Raw genomic sequence first — 13,948 nt, 5'->3', positions numbered from 1 at the left:
CCTCAGCCACCATGCTTGGAACTGGATACTGAAGCCCCGAGTTACCGTGCCTTTAAAGCAGCCAACAACCACATCAAATGGAGTCTTAAGAACTCCATTTATCATCTCATGGTTGAAGCTGGGTATCCCAAGTATCAGTATCACTATCTCTCTCAGTGTAACCTTCACCGTTGCATCCTTGCAACAGAGTGGGCAATTCTTTAGAAACACTTTGAATCAAGAAGTCCAGACTTCCTCCTGGTCTCCCTCAAACCTGAGCTATGAATCTCTGAAGTCTAAAGGATGAGCTCGCATTCCAACTTCTTCTCCAATATCTTGGCTCATATCTTCCCAAAAACCTGTAGGGTCGTTGTACCTTTGAAGCCCACTAACCAAACACAGCCAAAATGGGCAAGATGATTCCCAAGTCAACGGGAGAAATTTAGATAGGAACAAGGAAAGAACAAGCACACACAGCAGGCTGAACACTCCTGCCTAAACTTTTATATGACATCTCCTAAATGGAAAAAAACCTCCAGGAAATATGTGAACAATGCAGAAAAGACAGAAAATTTGTATGAGGGGAAGATGAATGGAGCACGTAGCAGGGACAGAAGGGAGTTGTGTTCTTGAGGGGAACTCTTCTATCAAGCATCCCTATCAGAGGTAACAGGGAAAAATTAATGCATCGGAGGGAGACCTCTCATTACGCAGCTGGCCGACATCCAACATAAACCCACAGTAACCACAACTGGCTTTCAAACACAGTAAAAAGAGCACATAAAATGTTTGCTATTTGACAAGCGGTGAGCAGAACAGCTGTTACACACCCAAACCAGTGTTTGCCTATCTTACCTCGCTGCTGGGGTTTGTAAAGCTGATGCTCAAATTCACAAGCACCATCCTGCCGCAACCAAGAAGAGAAACAAAAATGATGGAGCAGAAGAGCGGAACCTCCCAGCCCTCATCCCTCACGCGTGTGTCTCTGGGATACGGCTCCAAATCGCCCTCGATGCAGAAAGTTTGCACTTCCATGGACATTCAACACACAGATTTACAATCAGCTGGACAGAAGGAGAGGCCTCGAGAAAGGAGCTCTAATCCAGCTAAGACGTTCCCTCGCCAGAGCCCAGAGTGAAATTCTTCGAGCGCTGGAGATAGATTTTCCTTGGCGGGCGGCCACAAGTGTCGATCTGGCTTCTAGGAGAGATCAGCATGGCCGGGGATTGCAGCGACTTCACAGACAAATATAAAACCTTCCTCTTCAACCAACTTGCTTATAATAAATGGAAATAAACAGCTAAAACACTTCTAGCTGGCCAGAAGCTGCGGTGAGAACGGGGAACTCATTGCATGTGCAGACTTGGGCTGATGTGGAGAACCCTGGAGCTCATCAGTGGCACTTGGGCATGCCATGGTATTGGGACCCAAGTGCTTAAGTCACTTATGAAAGATTTAATAGCTTTACTTTCCATTACAGGGATCTGTATTTGAGAATCAAATCCAATCACTGCATTCTTCTTCCATTTTACATTTTATTGTGCTAGTCAACAATTTTCATTTTAAAGCAACTTAATCTCAAGATACTTTGAATTTTTTCTTGTATCTAGAATTGCTTTTTTGTAGCTCAAGGTTAATAGTACTGAAATACAGTGGGAAAGAAGGGAGGAATCTCTTTAATTGTCTTACGGTGTGTTTTCTGTCTGGTTATTTTAATTATCTACACAGCAAAGCTACCTTGCTCATGCAGAACCATGCTAATTGACAGGATTGCTCCAACGTGGGCATAGATTTACCTAGAACACAAAGCTGAGATTATTTTTAACCTTTCCAAAAGCTTGCATGGATTTCAGGCTGGAAACACTCCTTCAGCAGCTATGCAGAAGCTGCTCCAATTTTAGGTGGGAACATCTTCCTAGGATGACAATCACAGAATGGTTTGGGTTGCAAGGGACCTTAAAGACCATCTAGTTCCAACCCCCTGCCATGCGCAAGGCAGTCATTTTTCTGTGTCAACACCATGCTAACATTCAGTGGCATCAAAGAGAAAGAACAACATGCCTAAAGAGAACAAATTAAAAGCAAAGCAAATAAAAATGTAAAGACCTCTCTTTGCTGCACCTCCATCCACCTGCTCACCCTCCAGCTCTCAGCTCCCAGCCAATTAGATGCTCCATGTTGGTGGAAGTGTGGGATCTCTGACAGTCCTGGAGCAGTGGATGAAGCTTCAGGCAGATACCCAAAGCTTGGTCACACATTCTGTGCTGGGCAGCAGTATGGCAGAGGCAGCTGGGAACCATCTCAAACCCTCCTGTGGTCACTAATCTCAGTAAGGCAGCGATAAGCGGCCTCAGCTCTACTTGCAGAAACGAGGTTGTCCATTATTGCTACAATCCTTGGCACCAACGAGCACTGCTGTTATCCAGCAGAACATCTAGGACTGCCTGTTCTCACCTGGCACTCAGCAGGCCTGAGCTCCTCCCCTGCTCCTTGCAACATTCAGAAAAGCCATAATTTTCAAATGCGAGAAAAAGGTGGGACTGCCTTCCTAAACAAAGATGAAAATGTTCTGTACAAAGAAGAACATTTGACAGAGGAAGAAGAATGGTAGAGGGCTACTGTTCAGCCTCTCCCTTGCTTGAGCTGAATTCATTTGGCTGCGTTCTGCACTTATGAGCCGTACAAACATTTTGCATATCCCAGCCTGCTGCTAATGCACTGGCTCAGAGCAGCTCAACCTCACAGAGCACTTTTACGGCGTCTCATTCTTCAGAAAGCCACAGCTTTCCTCTTCAAAATCCCCACATTCATGTCTTCGTGCTTGGAAAAGAACCAAAGCCTCCACGTTTCCTTATATCCGGGAGGTTGCAAGCGCACTGCGTACTGCAGTCAATAAAGTGCCAAGAAGCTAATGAAGATAAAAATGTCAACACGCGGCCGTGATAACACGCACCTTTTCTGCAGATCTATTTTGAACGTTCTGCAAACAAACTTGGTACTTACTCACAGGCTGGAGTACGAAGGGCACCCACACGGTATCCCGACGCTATTAAAGTTATCGCCGCCTTGCAAAAGTGTCATTGGGTGATGGATTGCTCTGCACCTCAATTGGATTCAGAGAAGCTCTCAAAACCTTACGGGTTAAAAGCGGCTCCGGCGTGGCTCAGAGTCACAGTGGTGAGGAGATCATCGATACAAGAGATTATGCAGATTTAAGAAATACCCTCGGCACCCGAAAGTTTTCAGAATGCAAACTACGTCAACTCTGAAAACAAGAGGCACTGCATCATGATGGCAGGAGGGACAAAGCCAGGGGGGTTTAACAGACAAAAAAAGATTGTTTTAATAGGAGAGAAGCATCAGTCATTGAGTCTTACTTCATTCAGACTTTCTATCCAACCCATCCATCTTCAGTGCCAAGAGATGACAGGACCACCTCACTTTTCCCCCCCAGCCTAGTGGATCCATAATGCCCATTTCCAGCCCTAACAAATGACTCACTGCAATGGCCCCTTTCCCCAAACCGCTTTGCCAAGCCCTACGAATGTCTCGGTACCTGCTATGGTCAAGTTGGCTCTTTGGGCCCCTGGAGAGGTGGGCACCGATGGTGGATCCCAACCATCTTCTCCAGCAGCCACTTGATCACTCGTGGCCAAGTGACACTCATGTGCCACTTGTGACATCGGTGGCACAGAGGACCAGGGAGGGGGAGCAGGACCAAGGGCAGACGTACCACGCACACCCTTCCCACACCAACTGGAATGCAAATTGCTCGCCAAACGTTTCTCCAGGCATTATCTGCAAACAAAAATGCTCGGAGCAGGCGGTCTCTGCATCAGTGCCCTCTCTGTTCGCAGCACCTGCTCCGTGCCAGCCGCGCCGGTATCATTCTGCCACGGCCACAGAAGCCAGTGGGAGCACAATGGCCCTGCAGGACACAGGGTCAGGGTTCACTCTCCCTCTCCCCATCCCACCAGTCCCCTTCACCTCCGCCATCTCCAGGAGCATGGAGTGAGGAGGTGGTTTGGGGCACAGGGAGGCGGGGGAGTGCCCGGGGGGGAATATAGGTCTTTGGCGTAAATCACCAACGCCGTTTCCCCTCCTCTCCCCTTCCTTAAGACCTGATGGTCTTCAGTCACACATCTTAAAAGAAAAACAAAAAACAAAAACACAAAGACTTACTTGTCTCAAGTCGATGAAGGCCAACTGCAGCGTGTCCCCTTGGAACCCAGGCACTGGGCCGGATCTGGCAAACTCTGTGGGAAAGAAAAGAGGATAAAAAGCGCCTTTAACTAACCATGGACAGGGAGATTGGCAGACGGATGACAGGGAAGACAAGAGAGGCTGGGGGAGAGGAGGACCGCGCTTCTAAGGAGTCATGTCTCCCTCCCTTCAGCCTCTTTGTTCGCCCTTCAAAATTCGTGTCATCAAAACACCATTAATTCCACCGTCCTGACAGCAAGGAAACTGTACTAATTCGACCTGAAATTTATTCCCATGAGCCGTACTGGGCTTCAGAGTATTTGTTTTGTGAATGGACAAACAACTCGCGGAGAAGAAAGGGGGGGATGGGGGTGGAAAAGTTTTTCCTCTCGACACAATAAAATCTTCAGCTCTGAAACTCTTTTCAGTTCCGAAAGCTATTTATATTTTAGGGCACTGAAGGAATTTTCTAATTTCACGCCTGTCACCAGGCTCCATAAGCATTCATCAAAAAAATATGCCCGGCCGCATCATTAATTATTCGGCAGCAGATTATTTGCATTATCTGGTATGGAGCACTACTGCCAGCATACAGCCATCCAAATGGGAAGAATCGCAGCCATTATGTGGCATATTTCTTTATTTTGGATGAAGACATCTGACAACTGAATAACGTTGGCTTCGAAAGCGAAGAGAATATTTTCAAGGCCACATTTACCTCCTTCCAATGTAATCTGGCCAAAATTTCATACTTAAGTCATTTATTTGTCTTCCAATTCATTATTTAAACCAAGTCTAAAGCCACCAAGGGGGACTTTAACAAATTCATGTTAGAGGACCTTAGTTCTTCCATGCCATTTAACAGCTTTTCCTTGGTAGCGCTCATGAAGCCAATGACTGCATACATTCAAGTGTGTCTTTTGAAGATGTGTCCAAGGTTGATTTTGCCCAACTTCCCTTAGTTTTCGCCCTCTTTAGCTACAGAAATAATGGCTTTATCTCTGCTCTCCATGCAACTTTTCATCACCAAGGGGACCTAACTTGTGAAGCCACAACTCGACGCCATGAAAGACTCAAGAGGGAGTTTCCACTATAGGCTGAGTTTTGCTGCTCCTGGAGACACGGAAGATTCGACATACTGAGAGCTTTCAGGAAATGAAATAAAGCGTGATGGCAGAATAGAAGGGAGGGAAAAATACACAGTAACAATATAATGTGTTTTTATGTTATATAATGCCAGTGTCTACTATTGCTCAACTATTTTCGTTTTCTCCATTCAGGAATTTACAAACACTCCTGCAGCTGCATAAATGAAGGAATGGGGAAGGCTCGGCAATGAGCAAGGAGGATTTTCCCTTCTGTCTCCACGACTGCACAAAGGTACCAGTGGACAAAGCCTTTCCCTAAGCGCTGTGAAGAGTCATTTTGTGCCAGGAAGTCTTCTCCTTGTATACTTCTCCTCCCAAAAGTCATCTCACTTTCAAGCAAATGCCTCAAAAGAAGGAAAACAAATCTCCACAGATTTCCTGTGGCAGCTTAGTCATATGGCTTTAATAAGAACAGATTAATGAATTAGTGGGGATTCAGACCTGCTCCTTAACTGACTTGTTTCTGGAAACCAGAAAAGGGTTACTTGCTGCCTTTCTGGCATCACCTTCCATTAAAATCTCAGCATGGAGAACATCCTTTAGTACAGACAGCAGCATCTCCAGGGCACTGCGGACACCTCCAGACATTGACAGCTTTGCTTTTTAATACACTTGGCCAACAGAAGAGCTCTACGACTGAAATGATGGCTCATCTTTGCAACGTTCACTGAGATGCAGAAAGTAAAAGCATGACCCAAAGGCAGAAGAACCCACCCACAGCTGTTCCCATGGCCTTCTGTCACTTTTGCACAGGATAGGAGTGGACAGAGGTCAGTACAAAGTGAATTCTTGCTTAACCCTCCAAAACTATTTTAATTACTTCTAGCTGCATACGTACGTTTGCTATAAAGTTTGAGCATAGCTTGCCTGAACCAGCACACACACACAAAGCAACAATGAGACAAGCTTTCTGACTCTGCTCTGCAAGTGATAAATCATCTTCACACATTTGCTGTACACCCCACTGTCTCATCTGGGGAAATTATCCCCAGAGCCACATCAATCCCATAACACTCCTACTGTGAAGAAGCATGTACCTGAGAAGCTAAGAACATTCAGTTATGGGAAATAGTTTCCTCTTGAGAGATGGATCTGTGCTGGGCTTCTCCATACCACTAATGTCTCTAGGTTGAAACACCCAACAAGCTGGCTCAGCATTACGTCCCACGTTCTACAGATGGGGTCACCTATTACATTTGAAGCAACACTGGAAAAGAGAAACCTTGAAAGGACTGAGTTGAAAAGAATTTTCTATTTTAGACTGAAGGGTTTTGCAGCTGCTAGGAATCTATTTCGAAGTACGCATGGAGTTTAAGGCCTTCCTACAAGCATGAATTTCAAAGTCATGAGAAAACGCCTGCAAATTGATCTTAAATGTTTTCAAAGACTTGTGAACTTGCCACTATTGTCATCCACTCATGAGCAACGTGAGATAGATAGATTTTATCCCACGCCACAGCCAGCAGCTCACCTTCAGCAGTCTCCTATTAACCAACCCTATGGGAGTTAACACTGGGAATTATGGAGTAATATCACCCTTTAACAAGACGAGTTATAACAACAGTAGCATAGGGAACGTGCTCTTTATTAACCAACATTTGCTTCAACAGCAATTCTCATAAAAAGAACGGATTGGAGTCTCTATGGCATTAACAATGCACTTGACATCCATGGAGTGAAATGACACATGAGATCACATTGCTCGTGTTACAGAAGAAATTAGATCAAGACCACGGCTTATATGCAAGAAGAAAGCTGCTCCAGCAATGGGCTGTAAGGAGCCAGAAGAGGAATGAATGCAATGCTTCTCCCCATGGCTGCTACAAAAATAGCGGTACCTCCTGTAATCAGAGGTCACACTTTACATACCAATGCCACAAACTTATTTTGGAAGGAGAAATAAACAATGTCTTAAAAGAAAAAAAGAAACAAAGAAGAGAACAGAGCTTTAGAGGAGAGACACAGCCAGTTCTTCTTGGTTTTAATCTCTTCAACCAGATTTCAGGATAATTTTCTCGGAACGACCAAGCACAGTGCTGGCCTCGGTACTGTCGGATTCATTTATTGTACTTTCTCCACTACCAAGGCAAGTGGCAAACATAGCAAGCCACCTACAGTACAGCCCCTTGAGCAGAAAATCACAAGAGAATAGAGCAGATCAGTATGCGCCTGTTTGTACAAAGCATTTAGCCAGGCTAAAGGTTTGAGAGACTTGTGTTCAGGCCAAAAAAGTAATGTCTTTGCAAGGTCTACAGGCTTGGGCCACCCAGGGCAGGTCACAGAGGGACTCTAACCTCTCTTCCAAAACATTTCACCAATGAAAGAATCAAGGAACAGGAACCGTTAAGCCCTTTACAATGAACAAAGAAGAAAGAGTTCAAACACACACAAGAAAAGAGACATCCACTGGAAATTAATTATACAGAACTGGAGGAATCTCTTTTTGTATACTGTACGCATAGGGACAGAACCTTACACATATTGTGTGGTTAAAGTAAACACGGCTGGCTACTTTATTCCTCAAAAAGATCATCTTGAGGGTGAGATTTTCCCTAAATTACACCGCCAAAATTTACGATGGCAGACCTGCAAGATCGAGGTTACAGCAACTCCTGTTGAGGGGAATATCCACTTGTGCTTGCACCTCTTTTGAAAGAGATTTTGTTTTAGGGGAAATAATTATGTCCACATCCCCTAATGAACAATCTAGGTCTTAAAACCAACGTCCATAGATAAATTCCTTGAAGACCATCTTAGAAAAGTCAAGCAACAGGGCTCCTTGCTCCTTACCCAGAGGTACAAAATGACCTGAGATTCTCAAGATGAAGAAAAAGTGTTTGCTTGGACTGGAGATGCTCACAGGACAAAAAAGGACAGCAGGGATAGGTATGAGTTTAGGCAATGGGAGGATGGAATGTCCTGTTGGCAGAGGACATCTTATTCTCTTCCCAACTTTTGTTGAGCTTATGTGAGCTTATACCTCCATCCAAACCACAGGATCGTAGCATCATAGGATATCCCAAGTTGGAAGGGACCCATGAGGATCACCTAGTCCAACTTCTGGCTCCACACCAGCCCATCCAAAAATCAGACCACATATCTGAGTGTTGCCTAGATGCTCAGGCAAATATCAAAGCTCAGTGCCACCTCTGGAATCTCAGAGGCCTGCAGGAAGAGGGAAGAGTCATCCAAAATCCACCCAACAGCATCAGACGGCATCACAAGACTCTAAGCCACTTGCTCCCTGAAGGAGCAATGATGAGCACGGAGCTCCAACACTGCATAGAAATGTAGTCCAGGGGCTGCTCACTCTGCATTGAAACACTGGGATCTGCTAACCTGTAGGACAGGTATACTGAATCTATAAAGGTTCCCAAACCCAAAACCAAGACTTTCAGTGGATGTCTCTTATCAGATGGGAAGTTCTCTACTCCACTAAAATACGAATGCTAGGAGAAGTGGAATCAAGTATCAGTGGTGTGCGTGCCGTGCTGGGTGGGGAGAGAAAGCAGGTGCAGAGCTGGGGGATGGTGGTCCCAGTGAGTTCCAAAAATTGTTTGAACTCAAGCAATTACCATGGATTGCACTTGAAACCAGAGAGCTATTTCTTGCTAAATGCCAAGAAGGTGGTAGGAGACCAGGTAGTTAAACCCGCCTCTCTCTTTGTTACAGTGGAACAAAACTGATTTAGCTCAGACCACAGGGAGATAAAACCCGGCTGCACTGTGTAAAAAGGTTTCTGAAATCTTTGTTAGTTTCTTTCCACAAATTTTAAGCAATTCATTAAAACACAGCATAAAGGTAGCTCCACTGAGAGGTCCATTACTTTTCATTTGCTAGGAAAAGGAATGAAAGCAAATGCTGAAGATTTTGAGGGACCCGAGCCATACTTTCAAAGTCTAATTTAAATAGGCGTGGACAGGAGCATTTTCTCTTCCTGAAGTTGCAAAGGATGGCAAAGATGGGAAAATATCAGTGAATATCCTGGTAACAAAGAAGAAGATGGGAAGCCGTTGGAGATGGAGGATATCTGAAATGCTGGAGCAGACAGCGTTGGAAACAAGAGGACAGAAGAGATTTGGAAGACACCTGGAATCAGCAACAAGTTTACAAGGGAAATGGAAAACCCTTCCAGTAGACACTGGAAGAGAAGCTCAGCGATGGGGAGCTGTGCGCTTCCCACCTGCGCATGCTTACAGCACTGACCCACCAGGCATTGCTTCCCTTGCCAATGCGAGCACAGAATCCTAAAAGGAAGGCATTTCTCCCCAGAAATGCAGCGCTCACCCCCCAGCAAACCAATGCACGATGCACTTCAGGCTACCAGAGGAGCAGGCAGCTGTGCTTGGGGTTTGTAGGGGGAGGGCTGCCCACAGCACCGAGCGGACGATGGGATTTCCGCGTGAGAAAGTTCCTGGGGCCAGATAAGGCAGCCAAGAATGAGGTGGTAAACAGCTGCCCAGGGACCCATATAGGCACACGTTGGCGTGCTCTCGTGTTGGGTTCAGTGCTCCTCGAGCTGGCTGCCACGTCTGCGTTCCTTATTGACTGCACCCATGAGTGGGCTGAAGGAGAACGCGGAGTTGAATGAAATTTTAAATATAATTTTATGGTGCTTTTAATTTCTTGTAAAGCAGCAGTTAAAAGGCTTTGGAGATCGTGGAACTGCTTATTTTATGACCTAAATATTGTAAAAACAATCTGCCTCAATCGCCGCTGGAATCAGTTAGAGACGTGAAACGCTTTTGTACAAGTGAGAGCAGCCGCCTTCCCTTTCTCTTCTTCTATTCCAACCTTCAAACTGGGGTTGTTACATCAGATTCCCACTGCCTTGGAGGTGAAGGAGATGGAGAAAGACCAACACCAGCACCAAGAGGTCCCAAAAAGAGCAGAGCATGGAACCAGGCAAAAGGGAACGAAGCAATCACAAAAAGTGCCACGAAATCTTGGGTTGTGGACCTGTGCTGTAAGACCACAAGCCCATTTTAAAGAGCAAACATCTGTTCTGAAAAAAGAATCCCCTCTTCTATTTCCAGGTTTGCAGCAGTATTTGTGTTGCTTTTCTTTTTTTTCATTCCCTCCAGAGTTGTTTTTTTCTCCCTCTTTTCATGTTGGCTCCCTGGGTTGGTGCCAGAACACACTCCTAAATTGAGACATAATTAGACGTGTCCTACTGTGTCTTTCTGGACAACTCATTTAACCTCTACGTCTTACTTCACTCTAGGTTTAAATAAGAGGTGAGAGAATCTCTCTCGGCTGCATAAGAAGAGCTATAAAAGCAGAACAATAACAAAGAGTTACAAGCAATAGCAAAACTTCACATCTTGGTTTGCTCCTCTCTGCTTCAGCCTGAGGCTTGCTTGTGCAGCCATTCCCTTCCATTACACTGAAAAGAGATCATTTCTAAATTCTAAATGTATCATGGACATACAAGTCTGGGGAATTAATTTACCCATGTCTTGGCTCAAGCTTAAACCATTAAACCTTTTCACCTCTACAACTACTGCACGTTGTGTACATAACTGTATTTTCTTGTACTGTGCATTATATCTACTCCTATATAGAGTAAGTTAGCTGCATCCCCTTCAAACCATGCTTAATTCACTACGTTTCCATTGATTTGTCTCATCACTCTCCTCACTAGATTACATTTTGTCATCTGTTTTACTCAGCACTGGGGGCATCCAGGGAGGAGATGCTGCTTAGTGACCCAAGTTACTGACGGGGGTGGAAAACTGCAGGGTCATGAGTCTGTTTGCAGCCAAAAGAAAAAGAAGGAAACGATTACTAATGACAAATGCTTCCTATTATTCTCAGCACCACAGACTGTCCCTGTGCGGACACAGATTGAGAACACAGCTGCTACCGGTGTAGCTGATGGGACACAAATTAGACAGCTAGAATTGAAGGCTGAAGGCACTTCTGAAAGAAAAATATGGTGTTGCTTGCATTGTGACATATGATATAGCTGCAAACTATGGATACGATTCATTAAATGCTGATCCTTCTCCCAGGTTCTTCTGCATACAGTGCTGTGAAAAAGCAAAAGAGATGACCAGCCGTTAAAGAATAGCCCCTATCAAACCCACACAATCTTACAGGTGACCTTTCAACTGAATTTAATCTCTCAGCATTTACAGTTGATGGGTGCAGCCAAACTGGAGCATGATTAGCAACACTTCTGCAAAGGGCAGGAGAATATAGTCTGACAGCATTAAGTACCAAATGAGGACGACCGCAATGCATTTCACTGAATGAGTGGAGTTACCAAAGATAGGAATGGCAGCTCCCAGCTATTTAGTTTCTAATACTATCCCCAGAGAGTGGACAGGGACTATCTTGCTGTGGGGCTTAACAGGAATCACATCAGGGCAAAGAGCATTTCAGAAGACTCCGCGATGAAGAGGCTTGTGATGATCTAAAGAGCAAAACTCCAACCACCTTATCAACCCAGAAAGCCAAAAAGGTGAGTATTTGGAATACACTTCCTCCCAAAATCTTCATCCACTCTGAACTTCAAGTATTTCTTGAACCCTATCAAGCTGAGTGTTTTCTGTAGCCATTGCTTTTGCGATATGTTCACAAGCAATCACAGAACATAATCATAGATTCACAGAATAGTTTGAGTTGGAAGAAATCCTTAAAGGCCATCTGGTCTCACTCCCTACAATGAATGGGGACATGCTCAGAGTCCCTCCAGTCTGACCTTGGGTGTCTTTTTGGGGAACCACCGCCTCTCTGGGCAACCTGCGCCAGTGCCTCATCTTACTGTAAATAACTCCTTCCTTACGATACCAACCTGTCCAAACATTTGACTTTTCAAACCTTCTTTGTTCTTTTGCCTTCCACCAACACCCCTGCAAGAGCAAATGCCACCACTGGACTGCACAAAGCTCAAGCCTCCCAAATGCAAAGATGCTGGGTGACATTGCAGGGGGTAGGCTGGATGCTGGGGCTGAAAGAACTACATGGCAGCTCTGTTGCCACCAACAAATAAAGTTGTCTGTGGGTATGGACTCATCCCCTTTCCCCTTTCTTCAATTAGCATCTAAAAACAGACTCACAAGGGAGGGAGGTTCCTGTGCAGAAGTGTACTGGCCCTGCCTTGGATTAACTGATAAAAATAGGACGAAGCAAGGTGTTCTGTCAGTTCTGTTCTATATTTTGTTAACACCCACAGACAGCAGGATAATAAGCAACTTGAGAGAAATCTTAGGATTTCAGAGCTTATTCAGATGTTAGCTAGGTGAACCAAAATGAGCAGGGTTGACTGCAAGCCACATTGGTGGCCCTTACTATGCTCACATGCACACCTCTAAATGTAACAGCTGCTTACAATGACTCTTTTCCATAGCAGTAACTTTGCAAAAAGGGGATGCTTTGAGAAAGAATTCCCTGTAGCAGATAGAGAAGACAACTGGCTGAAGTCAGGAGATGACCAGAACTTCTTAAGAACAGTTACTGTTTTCTGAAACGGTTACAAATGAACTGATTTTTGTGAGCCCTCCCCGATGTTTTACCCACTCTAATTCCTCATAGTTTTAAAACACTCCGTTTCAAAAAGCAGGGATGATCTGGAAAGCATCAGTGAAGCACTTTAGGAAGAAAAGGAACAGCAAAGCTTTGATCTCTTCGAATTTGCTGAGCTGCTTCTGTGCTGAAGATATTCCCAGATGTCCTCCCAGACAGCAGCAGCGAGCTCTGCCAGTCCCAACCACTTGGCACCACTCACAACACTGCCCTGGCTCGGGTCCTGGCACACAAATGGGCAAAGCAAAGCAATGGAAAACGGGATGGTAATGCATCTTACGTTCACATTCCTCCACGTCCAGGTTGAACTGCTGCAAGGCGCCCAGCGTCAGCTGCCGCACTTCGGCTTCCAGCAGCAGCTGCATCAGCGAGGTGGACAGGTGTTTGCACGCTGACATGCAGGCGGTCTGTGCCACCTTCCCCTGCAAAACAAAAGGGAGACGTATGAAGGCCCACGAGCACGCACTTACAGCACCAAGCAGCCCTCACCATCACGTCCTACTTTGGACGAGACAACAGGCCGTGTTCCATTTGACGGCCTGCACAGATTGCATGAGGTAACCTGGTTGATAGGTTAAAACGATGGGAGCGGTGACAACTCAGAACTGCAGCCTACAGCTCAAACTGCATTTATTTACACTGCACAGTAAGAGTTTCAAAATCCCATTCCAACAGCAGAGGCATTCAGCTCAACGAGAGCTCTTTCAGTCTTTACTGCACGGCAGTAGGGAGCGCTTTGCTCCTTCACCAGGTTGGGTCATCCACGGTGCCAGCAGAAATGACTCGGGTCTGTGGAGCAAGGGACACAAGCAGGCTCCTTGGCGTGCACCCTGCAGAGCTGGAAGGACACTGTGATGACCACAAACCCACGCTGATGCTCTTCTGCCTACTTCCAGTGCTGTGTGGCACCATCCAGACACAGGTGGGGAACAGAGAGAAGGGAACGTCACAGTGAGGAAGTGCTGAAGCTGTGTTGGCTTGGATAGGATTGGGGTGAGGTGGTTTCGCCCCGATGGGCAGCTCAGCTCTACCACAATGCTCCCTCACTGCCCCTCCTTCAAGGAAGAGGGGGAGAAAATAGGATGGAA

The 13,948-nt window shown here is 45.6% G+C and overlaps 1 protein-coding gene across 2 annotated transcripts in view; it reads right to left on the bottom strand.

The window, feature by feature from the left end:
• The window catches only part of EXOC6B (exocyst complex component 6B), a 241,993-nt gene that overhangs the window by 58,501 nt on the left and 169,544 nt on the right, over positions 1-13,948 (bottom strand). For both annotated transcript variants that reach the window (XM_085223776.1, XM_085223777.1), the window contains 2 exons: positions 13,141-13,282; positions 4,162-4,235 (listed from right to left, as the gene is read on the bottom strand). In XM_085223776.1, the coding sequence (XP_085079902.1) occupies positions 4,162-4,235; positions 13,141-13,282 (216 nt within the window). The remainder of the gene's footprint in view (positions 1-4,161; positions 4,236-13,140; positions 13,283-13,948) is intronic.

This window comes from Meleagris gallopavo, chromosome 4, assembly GCF_905368555.1.
Source record: "Meleagris gallopavo chromosome 4, MGAL_WU_HG_1.1, whole genome shotgun sequence".
Taxonomy (NCBI): Eukaryota; Metazoa; Chordata; class Aves; order Galliformes; family Phasianidae; genus Meleagris; species Meleagris gallopavo.
The sequence above is the reverse complement of the archived record's forward strand: the minus strand, read 5'-3'. Positions and strand labels throughout refer to the sequence as shown.